General features: G+C 50.5%; 8 protein-coding genes across 8 annotated transcripts; 4 read left to right on the forward strand and 4 right to left on the reverse strand.

Annotated features, from left to right (window-relative positions):
- Window positions 1–411: 411 nt before the first annotated feature.
- Window positions 412–2120, forward strand: LRP88_01826 (cytochrome P450; the record flags this gene model as incomplete). The annotated part of the gene is made up of 4 exons (XM_083238499.1): window positions 412–643; window positions 697–1300; window positions 1365–1899; window positions 1950–2120. 4 exons carry the CDS (start codon window positions 412–414, stop codon window positions 2118–2120), a joined length of 1542 nt encoding a protein of 513 aa, XP_083105607.1.
- A 1066-nt stretch (window positions 2121–3186) lies between these two features.
- LRP88_01827 (uncharacterized protein) lies at window positions 3187–3849 on the reverse strand (the record flags this gene model as incomplete). The annotated part of the gene is made up of 1 exon (XM_083238500.1): window positions 3187–3849. The coding sequence occupies one exon, from the start codon at window positions 3847–3849 to the stop codon at window positions 3187–3189; it is 663 nt and encodes a 220-aa protein (XP_083105608.1).
- Window positions 3850–5153: 1304 nt separating this feature from the next.
- LRP88_01828 (Zn(II)2Cys6 transcription factor) lies at window positions 5154–7343 on the forward strand (the record flags this gene model as incomplete). The annotated part of the gene is made up of 3 exons (XM_083238501.1): window positions 5154–5406; window positions 5457–6370; window positions 6423–7343. The coding sequence occupies 3 exons, from the start codon at window positions 5154–5156 to the stop codon at window positions 7341–7343; spliced, it is 2088 nt and encodes a 695-aa protein (XP_083105609.1).
- Window positions 7344–7437: 94 nt separating this feature from the next.
- On the reverse strand, window positions 7438–8910 carry LRP88_01829 (LLM class flavin-dependent oxidoreductase; the record flags this gene model as incomplete). Its single annotated transcript, XM_083238502.1, has 1 exon — window positions 7438–8910. One exon carries the CDS (start codon window positions 8908–8910, stop codon window positions 7438–7440), a length of 1473 nt encoding a protein of 490 aa, XP_083105610.1.
- Window positions 8911–9614: 704 nt separating this feature from the next.
- LRP88_01830 (uncharacterized protein) lies at window positions 9615–11006 on the reverse strand (the record flags this gene model as incomplete). The annotated part of the gene is made up of 1 exon (XM_083238503.1): window positions 9615–11006. One exon carries the CDS (start codon window positions 11004–11006, stop codon window positions 9615–9617), a length of 1392 nt encoding a protein of 463 aa, XP_083105611.1.
- Window positions 11007–11484: 478 nt separating this feature from the next.
- On the forward strand, window positions 11485–13470 carry LRP88_01831 (tetratricopeptide repeat protein; the record flags this gene model as incomplete). Its single annotated transcript, XM_083238504.1, has 3 exons — window positions 11485–12216; window positions 12270–13307; window positions 13435–13470. 3 exons carry the CDS (start codon window positions 11485–11487, stop codon window positions 13468–13470), a joined length of 1806 nt encoding a protein of 601 aa, XP_083105612.1.
- A 1816-nt stretch (window positions 13471–15286) lies between these two features.
- Window positions 15287–16593, forward strand: LRP88_01832 (uncharacterized protein; the record flags this gene model as incomplete). Its single annotated transcript, XM_083238505.1, has 2 exons — window positions 15287–15329; window positions 15386–16593. 2 exons carry the CDS (start codon window positions 15287–15289, stop codon window positions 16591–16593), a joined length of 1251 nt encoding a protein of 416 aa, XP_083105613.1.
- Window positions 16594–16751: 158 nt separating this feature from the next.
- LRP88_01833 (ammonium transporter AmtB-like domain-containing protein) lies at window positions 16752–18440 on the reverse strand (the record flags this gene model as incomplete). The annotated part of the gene is made up of 5 exons (XM_083238506.1): window positions 16752–17266; window positions 17330–17763; window positions 17815–17941; window positions 17992–18274; window positions 18339–18440. The coding sequence occupies 5 exons, from the start codon at window positions 18438–18440 to the stop codon at window positions 16752–16754; spliced, it is 1461 nt and encodes a 486-aa protein (XP_083105614.1).
- Between the last annotated feature and the right edge of the window lie 1019 nt (window positions 18441–19459).

A 19459-nucleotide genomic window follows, 5' to 3' on the forward strand; every position in this document is an offset into this window, starting at 1 on the left:
GGAGGAGGAATCTGGGGTTCTGGGGTAAAGCGTCGGAGTTGCAAGGACGAGGAGACTCAGTCGACGTCGGGAAACGAATCCTTTTAATAGTCTAGCAACCCAAACGAGGCTAGACTCCAGCTATAGCCACTACTGAAAATGCGGGGGAGCAGCCAATAGAGTTTACCGGCTGCAGGGTCGTCGGGCTCGCTTGTCAAGATGGACGAATTGGAGATGGGCAATTGTCGGAGAAAGAAGTCATCAGCGCCAAGACAGCCTCGGCAGTGATTGAAGGTCACTGAGGTCAGTATTCTCTGTAATGGCTTCGGTGAACTACATAACTGAGGGCATTCAGGTACTGAAATCCCAAGATGTTGATTCAATTCACTTTCATTAGGCAGTTCCAGACTCCGAGTCTACCTCTCTGACACAATGGCGCTGCAAATTGTCCTAGACTACCTTGTCACTTTCCCAAATAACTTGATCGTTCTCTTCAGCTTGGTATCTTTGTATTGGGTTAGCTACTCCATATACTCCGTCTTCTTCCATCATTACTCCGACATCCCAGGCCCGTTCTGGGCAAAGGTGTCGAGATTGTGGTTGGCAAAGCAGGTTCTTTCCGGAACAGTCGACCAGACTCAACGAGATTTGCATGCAAAATATGGTAAGAAGCCAGTCGGTACACATAAAGAAACAAGTCTCATCCTGTCTGTCCAGGCTCTATCGTTCGAATCGCTCCTAACGAGGTCAGCATCTCGGACCCCGACGCTATTAAGACCATCTATGCCGTTAAGAATGCCTTTTCCAAGACCGACTTTTACACGCCATTCGCACCCCACCTATCACCAAACGAGGATCTCTTCACCCAAAGGGATGAAAAACACCATTCATACAGACGCCGCTTCGTCAACAACATCTACTCCCTCAAGAGCGTCCTCGAGTCGGAACCCTTCATCAACCAGGTCACTGCCGTCTTCAGGACGCGACTAGATGAGTTTGCTGTGTCGGGACAGATTATAGACATTGGTCTCTGGCTGCAGATGTATGCCTTTGATGTCGTCGGAGAACTCTTCTACGGGAAGCAGTTTGGCTTCCTCAAGAACAGTCACGATTACGAGAACTACATTGACTCGTTGGACGCGCTGCTTCCGGCCTTGTCGACCATCTGTGTGCTTCCCGCATATGTCCGGCCTCTGCAGGTCTTTGGTTCCCTCGTGCCACAGATTAGAAAGGGAAAGACATGCTATGATAAGATCGTTCTTGCTGCAAAGCAAGTTGTGAAGGAGCGGCAGCAGCTTATGATGACTGACAAGGTCCAAAGGTGAGACCACCTTTCAACAGTAATGTTAGAGAATGTAACTAATACGGGGATAATTCCCCTACAGGACTGATATTCTTGACAAGTTGTTCCAACTCTCCGCTGAAAAGGAAGACTTCTCCATCCCCGATATCGAGACCGAAGCTTGGGTTTCCATCTTCGCAGGCTCCGACACGACCTCGATTGCGACACGCTCTATCCTCTATCACTTGCTAATGACCCCCGACGCACTTGCGAAGCTCATCAATGAAGTTGACAATGCTGTTGCAGACGGTACTCTCAGCGATCCCATCAAGCACTCCGAGGCCGTCAAGCTCCCCTACCTGTCAGCTTGCTGCAAGGAGGGCTTCAGGGTTCATCCAAGTGTCGGAATGTCCATGCCTCGACATGTTTCTGAGCCTGGAGCTACCATCTGTGGCCGATACTTTGCACCAGGGTATCGCGTAGGCATGAGTGCTGCGGTTGTTCACTGGGACAAGAGCATATTTGGCCAAGATGCTGACATCTATAACCCGGATCGATGGCTTAGACCTGAAGGAAAGGATATGGAGCGCAACCTTTTACATTTTGGAGCTGGAACCCGGACTTGTATTGGCAAAAATGTGAGTGAAAGACGAGACTGGCATCAAGATGTAACCCTAATGCTGTCTAGATTGCTCTGGCAGAGATCTACAAGTTGATCCCGGATTTGGTTCGTCGCTACCGATTTGAGGTGATCGAACCTGAGAAGGTCGAAAAACACAGCTTCTGGTTCTTCAAGCAGACAGGATTTAATGTCAAGGTACATCGACGAGAGGGCGTGAAGGAGAGCTTAGTTCAGTAGGTATCAAGCCATCAACCGGCGGGGCGGAAGGCCGCAGGGAAACTCTGAGGGTGATACAATATTTGGCAACAAGGTAGCCGTTGCTAGGTTTTACAGCGTGGAAAATTTTAAAACCTGAAGCTTTCTGGAAAACACCTGTGATATGGGATGTGTATTACCATGGTGAATCCAGTACCTAGTGGCTCTCATGGGCCACGACGTTTGTCCCTTCAAACCACAGGCATCATGACAGCCAACCTGAGAAATATGTGCAATAGTAATCTAGCGCACTAGAGAATGTTTTTAGAGTCACTGGAATAATTAATAATCGTTTTTAACACAATAAGTAAACAAACACATGGACTCGCCCAGGTACCAAGAAGTCGCTCAGCAGTGACGGACAAAACACCGTCTCTGTTCTCCAGGTGAGCTTTCCAGATGATACGGCAGGGACAGGTGCAAAGGGGCTGGTTGAGTTACGATGTCCAGCATCTCATACGTCTGGAGCTCAAGCACAAAACATCTCGTAGCCTGTCAGCACCCAGACCCATGCTGTGGCAGAAGTCGAGAGTCCCGGGGCCGAACCCCCGACAGGGCTTGAGGCTCAAGGTTGGGCTAGGTCAGAGAGCCATCCGTTGCCTCAGCTCTGAAAAACCAGGTTAAAAGAGCCATGCCGCTAATTTTCTTCGCTTGCGTGGTAATTCAGTTCCATCACCTACTAAATTGTGACGTAGAAACAGCGCCAATTCAGTGCCAAGCTGACAACACCCGTCCGTTTGCTGGACAGTTTGGCCGTCACGACATAAACACAACTAGCTACTTCTCTACTATGGAAGGCCTAAATATCGATTGGGACTGCAAAATCCAAGTGCTGGATCCAGGACCTTGTTTCGCTGTGGACCTTCTCGGCGCCGATGGTATCTACCTGGTACGGTCTTATTGGGCTGTGATCCATGATCAGAATAAGACTCGACGGAGCAGCTGACTCTGCTGACCTTTCGTCATGCAGACACCATATCACTATCTTGGGTTGACCCAGCCAATCTATCTTCTTGACAATAAAGTCCGCTGCCGAACCGTCAAAAGGTCACCCATCAAGATTCGCTCGGCCCGCGATTGCAAGAATGGCAATGTCAGGCTTGGGTTCTAGGCGCTTGATCACGCCTTCGTATGTACCCATGTGAGCGCTCCAGGAGAGTGTTTTGCCGGGGTTTATGAGAAAGTTGAAGGCCAGTTGGCCGCCGTCGAAGTGAGAGAAGACATGTCGCTCCCTATCGTTGACATATTCAATCATGGATAGGATACCTGGGTCTTTGTGCTCCTCTGGGACGATTTCACCCAGACGAAGGAGGTCGTATTTCATGCCGTTGGCGATGTTAATCATGCATGTGTAAGGGCTTGCCTCGCCAGTGTATTCGGTTAGGGTATCAATGATATCAGGGGGGTGTCCCTGTTCTCCTGGCATGAGGCAGTGTAGGGAAGGCCATACACGTACTGACATGACAGCAAATCGATCATGAGGTCGCAAAGGAGCGCCGGAGACACCAGGCGCGGCTTCGATCTCCCCCTCCGAGGCTCGATCGCGGTCCGTCTTCAGAAATAGCGGAATTCTCTCATCCCCAGCGACCGGTATGAGCTGTTCCTCGGGAACATTGGCATCCCGGAGGACGTTGATGGCTTCGCTGTTGGCAATGATGATAGCGTCTGTTGTCTTGGCAATGCGATCAACTCCAGGGAGGCTGCCATGCATACCATAGTATTAGAAGTGCACCAACAGGCATGATTGATGGAATCATACTGGCCAAAATGGGCATACGAGATGAAAATATAATCAGCTTCGTCAACGCCATCTATGTCGAGATACTTGAGCAGGACTGAGGGCCTTTCCAGATACGTGTCAAGCCAAATCACAAGACTATTTGACTTTAATCGATAGGTGGTTGTACCTATGCCAGTGATTAGATTTGCTACTGCTTCGTGCAAGACTGTTTGACCAACCAAACCACTCAAGAGTAGTAGTCATATCGGAGATGAAATAAATGGGATTTCAGTTCAAATAGCAAATTTTAAGAACTATAAGAATTAATTCATTATCGTGAATATGTCTGAATTTTGAGTTTCATGTCGGATAGCGAAGCAGCATGCCCTTGAAGTGCAACTAATCCATGTTCGGAAATCGAGGAGCCGTTGTCAACCAACTTTCTCCGCCTCAACTAAGGAGCCGAAATCCAGTCCCACCATAATTGAGGAGGCGAACCAGGTCCTCCATGGTGTATGCAGTTTCTCGCTTAGTTAAACCCATGTAGGCTGTCATATGAGAGGTTGCAGACGGTGAAAGGGAGGGTGAGGGCCTCGAGCCACTACTTGCTGCAGCTGTCGGAGTTTCCGCTTGCCACATTAATTGTTTCATCACATTCCTTTCGCTTGATTACTGAACCTTGGTGAAAGCATTTAGAGCCAGCATAAACAGCTGTTTAAGGGCTCAGGTCTATGGCAGCCATTTTTACGTTCTTCAACACTTTGAGACTCGGGGGTCCGGAAGATCTCCCCAGCTGAGGACGCCATTCAGGATGACCCATCATGGCCGCTGAGAGACAAATAAACGCTTCCATTGTGAGTCAAGTAAGAAGAAAAATAACTATTAAGAGAGATATTGCCTCCTTTTTTATTAGTACTATTATACTACCTGCGGTAAGAATTTGGCAAAAGTTCTAGAATACAACTGTGTCAGGAGGGAGGTTTCTAGTGCGGATGGCACTGCTCTTCCTCTGACACCATATCTGCCATTATCTAGCCGCGCTACCTCCGCATGATACCGGCAAGATAAGCTATCTCTACGCTCTTGACAACTTGTTTTCGGAGGGCGCCCTAGCGCCGGGGATCAATGCCGGAGCGGCCTATCTTGCTTACCCCGCGAAATGAGTACGGGGTCAAGGCCAGCTTATCCCGGCAGAGGCCATGTGACTTCCCCGACTTCTCGTCCCACCCAACCCCCTCTCCTTTCGAAGAGTGAGGATACTCAACACCTGTTGAGTCCCACTTCAGCCAGTCGCCATGCCTCAGACATTGCGATCTCCCCGCCGGCCTCGAAAGCATGGCAAGACTTTTACCGGGTGCTGGACATGTCGGAGTCGTAAGGTCAAGTGCGATGAGGCACGGCCGAGGTGTCGTCATTGTCTGAAAAAGGGCATTGAGTGTGAGGGATATGACATTCGACTTCATTGGCTACCACCAGAGACCGGTTGTGAACTTGAGCCTTCAACCTCGGAATACCAAGCCAAGTCATGTCGGAGTCAGATTCCATTTGGTGCGTACTCAACCTCCGAGTAGAACCGTGGCTAACAACAAGTGTCGTAGACTCAACAGGACCGGCTCTGCCGTGGTCTCAAGTTGAGGAGATTCTGGTGGTGCTCGACACGCTCCAGACTCAACTCGACGGTACCCAGGGAAAGGATGAAGTCTCTCGATTCATTAATGGTTTTGGTGTTTTTAACTCTCATGACCAAGCATCCACCCACACTTCAGAACCATCATCCCCGGCTTCGGGACCACTCAACGTTCACCATGATCTCGTCACCTCTCTGGTACCATTCAGCCCTGAACCCCTGGAGATCAGAAACACTATGGGCTTGCTTTCGCCGGAAAGTGCATCCGACTTATCGTCTCTGTCTTCCATCTCCACCGTTCAGCTTTCAACTTTCGACCACGCCTTCGTAAATCCCTTCTTCGACGATGATCTTGGTGAACAAAGCCCGAGCTGCAACTACTCACCGCATGAAAATTCTACCCATGTCCAGGAAGACTCGGTGCGAGACTGTTCTGCCAACGAAGAATCGCAAACAGCCCTGAGTTTCCCCCTTCCACCACAACCCTCCCCCGAACTCACTGGCAAGGAGCGGTTCCTGATGCACCACTACATGAATAGAGTTGTGCACCTCTTTTGCGCTCTAGATAATCCCAAGAGCCCTTGGAAGACCATTCACTTACCTAGGGCGTTGCAGAGTGCTGGAGAACTAGTCATTCAGGGCTCAACATCTAAAATTCGAGGTGCTTTGAGGAATGCGTTGCTCTCGGTTAGCGCCTTTTGCCTCTCAAACGACAAAGTCCAGATACAGGACGAAGATGCTCGGAAATGGAGAAAAGACGGAATCTGTTACCGCGGAATCGCCATTAAGCTTCTTTCAGAGGCTATTGCGCCTGCATCATTCTCCAAGTGCCGGCCCAAGTATAAAGAGTTTCTCGCTACCATGCTGTCTATGATTTCGATCAATGTAAGTTACAGCCTACTTTAGAAACTCACCAGCTGCTCAAAATCCTTTCAAGGTCATGTCAGGGGACACTGCAAGCTGCAGCCTGCATCTAGACGCCGCCCACGGATTAATCACTCACGCCAGGACTTGGAAGTCCAAGTACTCCAACAAGGCTCAGGCCCTTCATCGGATCTATTTCTTCCTTAGAACTATCTACGAAAGCACGGCGATACACAGCACGACGACTTGCGACAAACTGTGTGAGGCTCGCATCGCAGGGTCGTTCTGTACAGGCGAACCAACCAACCTGCTTCACAACAGCCCGGGAGCGACACCTTCAGTCACATCATCCAAGGCTTGGTCCAGCGGGGACGCATACGAGAGTATTTATGCCATACCACAGGACCTCCTGATGCTGCTGAACAGGGCTGTGGAACTAATTAGCAAGGTTACGGAGGCGAGGGAGACATCTATCGGCACAGATATTCCACCACACCTAGTCGAAATTTGCGACGAGTTGGAAAAGAGCATCATGGATTACGAAGCTGGTTATATTGATGCAGATGATATGTCAGGCACGGCATCATCAAACCTGTCCATCATCCAACACATGACACGAGCTTTCCACAATGCCGTCATCATCTATTTCGCCCAACACATACGGCTAGTGGGACATCGCTACCTCCAGTCCTTTGTCGAGAATGTGCTGGACAGCATCGAGGCGATAGAGCGAATCAAAGCGGAAACGAAGATTCTCGCCACACCACTTTACTGGCCAGCATTCATCGCCGCGAGCGAGGCATTTGACGTCAGACTTCAGACTCGGTTTCGGTCTTGGTACAGCCAGGTAGAGAGATACGGCATAGAGTATATCCGTGCAGGGCGCTGCATCCTGGAGCAGATATGGGCAGAAGGGCCATCTCGAGGCACCCGTGTAACCAGCCAATGGAAGACTGTGGTTGAGAGGACTGGTTCGACACTGATGTTGTCTTGAGTGGCGTATTATTTATGATGCCAAACTTGATTTAGTAACGAGCTACTGTACTTAACATTGTATCATATCGTTAGAATAGAGCGATATCTTTGCTTCATTTTTTGCCCTCCTCATCCAAGAATGGGGGTGCTTCCTGGCCAGCCCGCCACTTGTACTTGCTTCCAGGATGATCCTCTGGCAGTCGCTTTGAGCCGATAAAGACTTCTCTCGCCGTCGCACCCTCCTTGTCAACCCCGGACCTGAACACTCCACGACGACGCAGTTCTGGCAGCAGAAACTCGATTATATCCTCAAAACTGCCCGGGTTAACAATGTGCGACAAGTTGAATCCATCGACATCGGCAACCTCGACCCAACGCTCCAGCTCATCTGCCACAGTTGTGGGACTTCCGATGATCTTGGCCCCGAGACCACCGATGCTGATGTACTCGGCAATCCTTCGCTTGGTCCACGGAAGATTATCTGTTCCTGGGACTGTGTCTGACCATCGTCGCAGGATGGACTGGATGCGAGGGGCTTCAGTCAAACGGAAGTCCTCGTCGTCCGAGTAGCCCGATAGATCGATGCCAGTCCAACCGCCGAACAACGCGAGTGCGCCCTCGGTATCAGCATATGACAGGAACTCATCTTGCTTTGCCTTGGCTTCCTCATCCGTCGCCGCGACAATGACGGCAATTCCCACAATGATCTTGATGTGGTTGGGATCTCTACCCTCCTTGGCAGCGATGGTGCGAATGTTGTCTACCGTCTTCCTCACACCTTCTGGCGTCTGGCCTCCAACGAAGATGGCCTCGCCGTGCTTTCCACCAAAGCCGTTTCCAGCCTCAGACACGCCAGCCTGGAAAAGAAATGGAGTTCTCTGGGGCGAAGGCTCAACGAAATGAGGGCCAGGCACCTGGAAGTATTTGCCCTTGTGGTGAATCTGACGGACTGCATCCGCAGCGATGTAAGTCCCACTCTCGCGGTCTGCCAGCACGGCATTGTCTCGGAAACTTCCCTCCCAAAGTTTGTAAAGAACCTCGAGGTACTCGTGTGCGATGGCGTATCTTTCGTCATGAGGGATTTGCTCGTCTAGCCCATGGTTTCGAGCTGCACTATCGAGGTACGAGGTGACAATGTTCCACGCGACACGACCCTCGCTGAGATGATCAACGGTCGAGAGTCGCCGAGCAAGGGCGTATGGCTTCTCGTAAGTCAGACTCGCCGTCACTCCAAAGATGAGATTCTTTGTCGCCGCCGCCAAGGCCGGCACAAGATACAGCGGGTCGTTGACTGGATACTGAGCTCCTGAGCTCAGGACAGGAACCACATTGGCGGGGCCCTTGTAGACATCGTATGGCCCCAGAGTATCGGCAATGAACATGGCATGGAAATCAGCCTTGTCCAGCAACTGGGCGAGATCGGTCCAGAAAGACAGCTTCTTGTACTGATCCGTCTTGTTCCGGGGATGTCTCCAGAGCCCTGGTGCCAGATGGCCCGGTGTATTCATAACAAAAGCATTCAGAATGATTTGCTTCTTATGGGCAGAGCCATTCCTGGCCGAGGACGTGGTTTCGTTGGCTGCCATGGCTGGCGTGTTGAGTGCGAATCCCAGGTTATCAACAGGTTATCAACCAGACGTAAGGCTTGCGGCGAGTTGCAGGAATTCAACGGATTGTCTCTCTTCAAGATAAAATAACGGCGTTTTGGATGAGATTTAAAAGCTTGGTAGCGTTAAATGGCAATGAATAAATAATATAGGCCGGTGTTGTCGAAGTAAGCGGGGTTTGCTGGCTGTATTGCACCATCGAGTGGAACTCTTGACGAATTGCTGGACGGGCCAATCTTTGCCCACTATCACTCCATGACGCAATCAGTGATACTGAACGGCATATCTCGGCGCGAATTTGGAGGCAAACAAAGCGACAGTCAATGTTGATAAGATAAAGAGGAGTGATTAATGTCGGGCTTCTTCCTCAAAGCTGTAGCAACCGGGGCGTCATCTCACGTAGTTATACGTCATGGTAGAGATATAAGAACTCCAATGGCAGGTCACATATGGCATACAACATTGTTTTCTTCGTCAAAATTTTCGAGACACTCCCCATCCCGATGCAAACAGCAGTCCCCAAACCGCCACTACGAACATACATGGTGTGTTTCGCGTCACCGATTTCACCATAGCCACAACTAATTCAAAAGTTAGCTGTCAACGATACGACGAAGAAAGGCTCATCATCTTACCTTATTACTGAACCAAGGTCTTGTGAAAAGTGAGACATTGACATGTTGCTACGACGTGATGGTCTTGGCTTTCCTTGACCGGCCAAGCATATCCATCAACGTTGCAATGAGTTGCAAGAAGGTGAGCAAAGCAGGGATCTGAAGAATCTTGAGCAATGCTTCTTGATCCGCGTTCAGGTTGGCCAAAGCGAGTTCTGGCTTTTTCTCGTCTGGTTGGCTTGTCATCTGCTCTTGCTCCTCTTCTGGGGCCACCACTGTGCTTGGTACACTGGGGAACGGGCTCTCCAGAGATTTGCCAATGATTTCTCGTTCAATAGGTTGCGTTATGCGGCGGATCATTCGTGCCATGTTATGCACAGTTGGCTCCGTAGAATCCCGCTGAGCTTGAATCTGTTGGTTTTGCAGACGTTGGGGGACCCTGGCAGACTCGAGGCCGGGCACACTTGCAGCACTGTCAAGGGATTCCTCCTTTGATATCCCGCCTTGCAGGGGTTCCATCTCGCAGGGCGCGAGGTCTTCGGTCTCGTGAGAGGTTGGCTGAAAGGATACCGGGGCAGTGTCGGGGATCTCGATAGGAATGTTTCGGTAGTTTTCCCACTCCATCGCACTTGGCAATGACTTTGCTAGTTCACACAACCCCTTTTTAAACGTCCCAGCTTCCCGGAAGTCGATCAATGTCGTCACTTGGCCCTCTTCCTTGAAATTATTTGAGCCAAACTTGAGTTTGGACTTGACCCGCTGGTTCCACCCCAGCCTTCCTTCGATCTCGACTTTCATCAGGAACGGTTGCCCTCCATGATGGAAAGAGAAAGCGGTGTGGACGCAGCGATTCTGGAATGACTGGCTCTCATGTTCGTTATAGGTGAGGTCCCATTTCAGAGTCCTGTACATCCAATGACCTTTGTCAGACGAAAGCTGGCCTTTGAATGACCATCGAGATGATGATTTGAACGATTTTTCAGTGCTGAAGCCCAGGCCGCCGGCGCCAACGCCCAAGGCGTGGAACTCAGGAGCCGCACTCGTTGTTTGTTTGAACTCAGTACTCTTTTCCTCACCTAGGAGATATCTAGGTCCAAAGTACTTCGCCATATGGACGGGGCAAAGTGATTTGTGCTTACGTCGGGGTGATTGATTCTTGTAAAGGTCCAGGGCTTCATCAAACTCATCCAATGTCACCGTGACTGTCGCAGCCTTGACCCTACAACCTTGGGGCGGACCGAAGTTGAGATCCATGTAGATAATGCCAGCCGGGAAATTGGATAGAATGCCCCATTGGGACTTTTCGAAGAGAAACTGGCAATCGACTGTCATGCCTCCAATGGACTCGGCTGCCACGCTGGCGTGGCTAGCCAGGTGGTCGAAACGGCGAAAGGGTTCGCATCGCCCATACCGCCTCCTTGCGCTTAGTAGAGCTGGTCGAGGTTGTTGATGGTCCGACATCTATTGATTTCTGGAAAGGTAGTAGAAGAGTTGTTGTGAAGGATTCTGTCGTCGGCTGGGGGGTTCAAAGGACAGAGATAAGGGGGAACAATGGTGGCATGATTCTTTTTCAGCTGATGCATGGCAACATTGGCAGTAAGCAGTACAAGGTCTGCTGACCACCGAGTGTAACACCTCGTAATACGGAGATGGCAGAAGTGCAAATGTTGCACGGTGAGGAGAGTATGTAAACCATGATGGTTGGTTAAGAATGGTCCACTTCCCATGCATCAATGCGAAATAGGGGTTTTCAACCTTAAGCCACAACTGGGCTGAAAAGATTGGAGGCCTCAAATACTGCCTGACTTGATTACCCCGCGCATAATGAGGATGACTGACCTCCCAGTCACTATCAGAACAATAATTTCGCCCAGGCTGCTGTTGCGAAGGCTCGAAGAGACATCCATCTTACTGAGAATACCGTCCAAGAAAATGAGCCATGGATAGTCCGATGCTTAAGACCGCGGAAGCCCCTAGAAGCAAGTCATCCGGAGCACAGATCTGGCACTACCTGGAGCAGCCCAAAGATGAGGCCGGTGCAATGGCCGTCGTGAGACACCAATCCGAACCTACGTTGCCTACAGTCCATGCCGATCCAGGACCCCAAAGCGGCCAGCCCGAAAAGCAACCGGAGCCGATACACCCGACGGAGAGGATTCAAGAACGAAGCATGTCTTGCAGCAAGAAAAGTCACGAGACTAAGTCACCACCCCCTACCAGTGCGACGTTTGATGTCGTGTGTGATCCCAGCCGCCCCAGAAATGCTACAATTCAGGTCAGATTACCAGTTTCTCCAGACCTGGACGAAGAATTAGAGGAATTTAATCGATTTGTGCGCCGAGGCGAGTTTGGGGCTGCCAAGGCCTTTTTTGATCAGTATCTTCAGATCCATTCAGCCTACCCATGGGTCTTTGTCCAATACGCCGAGATGCTGTTTGAGATGGGGGACTATAAGTCGCTCCTTCAGCTCAAGTCGGAGCCTGTGTTTCGCCTTATATCTTTGGCTCCCATAGATGCGGATTTCATGGCCCTGAGAATTCTCCAGATCAACTGGGAACTACTGAAGGCATCTTGCCTATGCCACAGTCAGCATGAGATTGGACCTGTCCTCGATGAGATTTGCCAGCCTGAAATGATCCTACCAGTGTCAGAAGAGCTTGGATCAACACAAGTAGGAGAACGAAGGGATCATCACATTGGAATCTTGACTAAAGATAGATACAGGTTCGAATTACGTGCTTGGCCATGAACCTAATGGATATTTCCGAGCGAAGTCGTGCTGGCGCAAAAGAGCTTCCAGGAGACTTGGCGGACTGGGGAAACTGGGAAAGTGTGTATCGACAGCTCCAGACCCAAGGCCGCATTTGGGACTTCCGAGACCTTTTTACCACAGCCTGTACCTGCTTCGGCATCAAAAGCACCGAAGAGCAATTCTTTGGGTCGGGAACCATTTTCAAAGCGCTTGAAGATGACTGGGACAACATCGCGGCTGATGACGAGTCCACTATGCTTGCGGTTGTCGACATCTTGACGACCATGGCGCTTCTTTCTATCAGGCAGGCCGAAGTTGGGACGCCCTGTGAAACATATCTCTCCCGGGCCAGCTCTCTTGTTGAGGCCGTCATATCGGCGTCTCCTTCTTGTGCCAAGAGCCGACCAATCCTTCGATTCATGATCGCCCAATCTTCTCTATATCTACGAACGGGTAGGGCGAGTCACTCGGCGTACAACTACCTTGACAACTTTCTGGGTTTCGGTGCTTACCAGTCGGAAGTTGACTTGCCGTATTACGTACCGATTGGCAAGGAAAACCCGGGCTGGGAGCCTCCGGATCTTCCGAAAAGCTCCTTTGAGCCTCTCGAGATGGCATTGAAAGCTTCTAAGGAGCTAAAGGACTATCAAACGCAAGCACAATGCCTCAAAGAACTGGCCTTGTGGAGTCGAGAACCATCTGAATTCTTCGAAGATTTGGCCCGACTTCAAACAGAGAGCCAGGAAGACATGGAGGGCTATTTGTCTACTTGCCTCTCTAGGTACCTGGTTGAAAAGGATAAGGACGCCAAGGCAAAGCTTTTGAAAGAGCTGAACGGCTTTGGGACGTGGCAGGCGACGGGGAATCTCATCAGCCCCGACAAAGCCTGCGCGAGAGATATCATCCAGCAGGCTCTGTCCCCTTCAGAGCAAATCTCCCAGACGCAAAGCGTCAAAGCGGGCCTGTCACACTACCCATGGATAACAAACCCTTTCAAGCGGTTTATTAGTGTCTTCTCGGAGAGGCCACCGAGACAGAGGCCACTCAGGCGCGTCTCGCATGTGTTTCAGCATACGACACCGCCCACACCACCACCTGTCGCGAGACCAACCATCGCTAATTCACAGCCCTCTGTAGTTCGGCATGTGGAAAATCAAGAGTCAAATCCAATAAGACCCTATCGAGGACGACCACCAACGCCCCAACAGGAGAAAGAAGGTAAGTACTAAAGACATCTATACCCTCGTGGAGGTTGATGAAGTTAAGAAACAGCGTTCTAATAGCTTGACAGGCCCTAAAGAGGAGAAAAACTTGATAGATGTTTAGCCTTCGCCTCGTCAAGTTTCTTTCGGGACATTCCCTCGTTGCAAAGCGGCTTCCACACCCGCCATCGCGGATGAAGTTAGGTCAAGCGAGAACAAAGTCAGACTGCCTGAGCTGGGTAGTGGACGAAACCATTCACCAAGGTCAGGACTCAGTAGTTCAACCTCCCTCTGTGGAAGACCGATCCCACCAGGGACCATTCACCTGGTATGCGAAATACAACGTTGCTTGAACCGCGGAGCTTGCATTTGACTTTGTATAGGAACTTAGGGGACTGTAGGAAAGCGGCTTTGTGGCATTTTATGAGCATAACAGTACACTGTCACCGGAAAACATGAAATTTGTCCTCAATACATGTGAAGAGGTTCTAGGGTGTAACATTTGACTGACCATTCCGCGTCCCAAATGGGCAGTATCCTACAGTCGTGGGCCCTCAAGCGGACTGACGTTGATCTTGAACCACAAAGTCAGCGCTCGGGCTGCAAATCAACCAACCTCTGGCCCTGAGACCATGGGTCTACGGAGCAGAAAGCCCCATCCAGGCATTGATGATTCAGCTACCGGACCATACAAACTTCTCCAATACTACTCATGCATCGATGGATGATCGTGTGACTGAACCGACACACGGAGGACCGCGGAGTACATAGGCCCCCAGTCGCCGATGGCAATGCTATGGACTGCAAGCCATCAGAGACAAGCGGGTTAACCTACGCAGCCCATTATCGACACCTCCTATCCAATCGCCCGGGTCAAGAAAATACCAGACACAAGTGTAAAGATATTAGCTTATCCTCCTCTAAATATAATTAATAACAATTAGAAGAATAGATAAGAGAGCTCTAAACTATTACCTTGATATGTATAGATTTTTTAAGAATGTTATTATACTTTACATATGTTTATTTATCATCATGGAGAGGAGTTAGGCAATCTTTTCAGGTATTTTGTTCATGTCTTGACGTCTCTACGAAGTGACATCGTGCGCTGTACGTTGGAGCCTAGCCGTCAATGGATATTGGCTTTTTTCTAGTTGGCAGCGCACTATGTTTCCTTTTCGGGCTGATAATATGGACCAGACGGCTAGGTAAATGTGCCTCTGCTAGTACGCTGCAGCTGATATTATGGCCTTGCCCATATGTTCATGGCATGATATATGTAAAGCTCGACATTGCTGTCCTATGTAGATTCGCTTCAAGTCTTTCAGTTGAGGTAATCTTACATTGCTGCATCTTTCTCGTCACGGCACAATCTATTTTTGGGTGCAGTTATCCAATCGAGGGCCGGGCTTCAACCATAACAAAGAACATGTTCCTGTATTCGTTTCATCGTGTTTCCTCATATAGGTACTTAAAGCGACAAAGAGCACAGCCGAGTCTGGAACGACGTCTTTCACTCACTAACAAAGACCAATCACTTTGATCAGCCGCTTCTATCACCTAGCAGCATATGGTGGCCTATAATTAGCAACAAAAGTTTCGTGATAAAGACTGTCTTCAAACAAAAGCAAGACGAACACGCCTCGGCCCTGGATAACAACAACGAATGTCAATATTATTTATATCTGTATTAGAACCACTTTCACTTTTTAACTCTACTACTCACTCAGCATTTACACCAATTCAACATTTACATCCATCTTTTCTACACACGACAAACTCACAAAATGGCCAAACCAAACCGCCACGGCCTAGCCTGGGATAACCCAGGTCCGTATTCCAAGCCACATTGGATGCGAGAGCCCTGATTGAAGGGATCGAGATAGTCTGCCGCCGGGTCCTGGACCTTCAGCCTGAAGAGGACTGTACCGTCGAGCTCTTTTCGGATCAAGTCATCCACAGACTGTATCTCGTCGTCATCCCGTCCCGTCAGCAGCGTCTTCACTTACGAGCCTCCTTGCCAGTTGATCCTTATCACAAAGCCATGGGAGAAGTTGCTACCCTGGAGTGGGTCCGTCACTTCACTGACATTCCCGTCCCTTACGTTATCGCCTTCGATCCATCCTCCGACAATGAAATTGGCTTTGAGTGGCTCCTGATGCCCTTTATTGCTGGCAAGACAGCGGACAAAGTGTGGAACAAGATGTCCGTGACGGCCAAGGAGGCATTCACAAAGCAAGTAGCTGAGTTTCAAGCTCAACTTCTGGATGCCTCTGAGACTACGTCACGCTTGCGAGGGATTGGAACACTGACCTCACCTTTCGAGAAACCAGGACAACTTGTGTCATGCCACTGGCTTAGAGGCGACCACTTCGGGTACGACGTTCCCCGGGGGGCCTTTCACTCTAGTCGCGAATGGATAGATTCACATCTCCGCATCACCATGTTGGAAGTGGGCTCTGGCTATATCTGCACCCAAGACGAGTTCCTTGGTACGATCGAGCGCCAGCTTAAGACGGCCGAGTCGCTCCTTGACCTCATCCCAACTGTTTTTCCTGCTATCGACCAACCCGAGCAGACTGCTATCTACAAGTCCAATCTTGGCTTGGAGAATATCTTGGTCGACGAGGAGGGCACTATTACTGGGATACTCGAATGGGAATATACCTCGGCGATGCCTTGCCACCACGCAACAGAATTGCCCCTGTTTCTGACAGAGCCAATTTGGCCCACTTATATGGACATGGATCTAGCGGAAGCAAGGGCAGGTCAGAGGCCGTTCTTCGAGGTAATTCGCGAGAATCAGGAAAAGGTCAAAGACCGGGTGGAATATGAGCAGACCCAACTCAGAAAGATATGCACAGAGCGCATGGGGGAGCTGAGACCCACGTGGGACGCCGAAGTGGCTGGCAGCGCCTTGAAAAACGACTTCATCAACGCTGCTTGTCTATGTGCTGATGAAGAGTTCCTGTCACCACTTGGCACATGGATCCGTGCGGTCAAAAACGGGGAGAACGTCAAGCTTGAGGATGTCCTGGACACCTGGGACCAACAAGAATCGTCCCATGGAGATGGAAACCATGAAGGAGAATGATTGCAGCAGCCAAAAAGCCTCCGCTGACAGCAGTTCCGGTGGCAATGGTGAGGGGGGAATGGCAGACGATTAAATAGGTATTGTAAATTGTATTAGAAAATATTGGCTTCGCATCATTCTTAGTTCCTTCTCCCCTCCCCCCAAACCCTAGGTGATCCTCAATCAACCTTCTTCTCCACATCCGTCTCCTCAACAACCCTCTGAGACGAAGTAGACCCTCCTGAGACACCCTCCGTGGGAGTAAGTCCACCATTCATGTAGTGATCCTCCCAATCCACGTCGCTAAGGTACTTGAAGTCAAGTCCACGAATCTCATGCTCCTCACTGGCACGGATGTGCAGACCGGGGATCTTGTTGATGATAAACAGCAGAAGGCACGAGATGCAGAAGGACCAGGCCGCGCAGGTCACGGCACCGGCAAGCTGAAGTCCAAGCTGTCGCCATTGGTGCTCCCACCATCCACCAGCATATGCATCACCAGAAACACCATCGAGAGCTGGGACGAACTGGGCGGCAAAGAGACCGGTGAGGATGTCGCCGATAACTCCTCCGACACCATGGATGGCGAAGATATCAAGGCCGTCGTCAATTCCGATAAGATACTTGTACTTAACAGTGAAGTAGCAGAAGGTGGATGTGATGAGGCCAATAAGGGAAGCGACATACACGGGAGCTGTAAGTTACCAGTTAGCATTGCGAAGTCAAGACACCGACACTTGAGAAGGAGAAGACATACTGAAACCAGCAGCAGGAGTAATGCCAACGAGACCGGAAATGATGCCGGAGCAGAAACCGACCAGGCTGAACTTGCGAGTGAACAAGTAGTCGAGAAGGACCCAACCAACACCACCACCGCAAGCGGCAAAATTGGTGTTAACCACAACGTAGATAGATCGAAGACTCAGGTTGGCAGTGCTAGCACCGTTGAAAGCGAACCATCCGAACCAGATAAACACGGTGCCGATGCACATGAGAAGAGGGTTGTGCGGCTTGTAGTGAACCGCCTTCTTGCGATCCGTCGTGGTGGACTCGGAGAGTCGGGGGCCGAGCATCATGGACCAGGCGAGGGCGCCGAAGCCGCTGGCGATGTGGACGGGACCGGATCCGGCGAAATCGTAGAGGCCGAGCTTGTAAAGCCAACCGCTGGGGTTCCACTCCCAGTATGCGAGGCTGATGTCGAGGTTAGCGGGAACTCGTGTTGTTGCGCGATGGAAGACCTACATGTAGTAGACGAATGTGGTCCAGCAGAGCAAGAAGACCATGCTGGGGAGGAGACGGCCACGCTCGAGCATGGCTCCGGCCAAGATCATGGCGGTAGCGGAAACGAAAGTGAAGCCAAAGGCGGCATCTAAACAAGTCAACGGTTTGTCCATATCCCAGGTCCACATGGTGGCGTACATAGAATCTCGGGGACATCAGAGTTGGCCATGGATGGCTGCGCAAGGACATTGTGAAACGCAGCAAGCGACAGGTCTCCCCAGATAGGGTTCGTAGTCCTCGACTGGTATAGCGAATATCCATAGATCCAGAACTGAATACCGCACGCGCACGAGCAAAACAGGGACTGGAGGACCATGGTCAAGGCCGCCTTTCGGCGGTGCATTCCCGCATAGAGGAAGCCGATGGCGGGAGTGATCTGCCAGCAGAGAATTGTGCAGACGAGCAACCAGCACAAATCTCCCTGCATAAGTCACGGAAATTAGTCTCTACTGTAAAACGTTGCACTTCACCGATTGCTGCCGTACCTTGTCGTATGGGGCATTGAGATCATGAGTCACGGGGCTACCACCAGTGGGATCGACATTGTAGTCGGGCCACTCGGTGACGGGAGTAATCGTCGAACTCATTGTCTAAGGGTTAACCTAGGGAAGATCCTGTCAAGCTGGCAGTGTAGGAATCATGTTCGGTGAGCCTCGGCTCCTATTTAACAGATGATGCCTCTATCAGCACTGATTGATCTTCACCTTGGTGTTTCATCCTCACCTCGTATTTTGTCCGCATCTGGTTAATTCATCCGAGATAAGCGGCTGCAGAGCTAAGGCCCTGATCAGGGTCAGCAATCTGGGAGATCCCTGTCATCAGGTTTTCGGTGTAAATGAATGAGGGGACGCGCTTTGCTCAATTTGGCACCAATTCCAGCGGGGGATATAAGAATTGACTGTCTCAATTGCATAGCTGCACATAAACACCGCCACCTTCATGTACCAAGCTAGCCGGGAGCTTCGGGTTGCCCGTGACGGCAATGGGGATGTAGATCATACCGATTTTCGTGACTCAAATTGATATACTCGTGAGGGGGTGAAACAAGGCGATTCATAACTCCTGATAACTGTCAATAATGTCGGTTGAAGACGAGGGAAATAAGGAAATTGCGAACCTGATCGATGGCGACGGCCTCCTCGAGAATGAGGACCTTCTGCGCTACTTCATAGAAGAAGATGAAGTCATCGCCAACCGCCACAGGGTTCTCATCCTGTTACGCTTCTTTGGAGTTATTGGAGAAGAGAGACCAAGCTGGCGAGGCCGCCGACGCCGCCGCCCCCGTACTAATCATCATCTTGCAAGAGACTATGCCTCGTGGCTGCTCGAGGGGGATGATGATATGTTGAAGCACCTATTCCGTATGCCACAAGCCCTATTTCGAGACCTCTGCCGGTGGTTGAGGATTAATACTTCTGCTCGTGATAGTAGGCAGATATCCCTCGAGCAGAAGTTAATGATCCTGCTATGGATCTTCGCGTATGGGGAGCCGCAGAGGAATACTGCTTTTCGCTTCTGTGTCAGCCAAGGAACCGTCTCGAATATCTTCCATGAACTCCTCGAACCTCTTCGCCGACTGCATATACGCTTTGTTATGCAGCCAACA

The sequence above is a fragment of the Fusarium phalaenopsidis genome (genome assembly GCF_050370095.1).
Source record: "Fusarium phalaenopsidis strain FUZ10S chromosome Unknown contig_32282, whole genome shotgun sequence".
NCBI lineage: Eukaryota > Fungi > Ascomycota > Sordariomycetes > Hypocreales > Nectriaceae > Fusarium > Fusarium phalaenopsidis.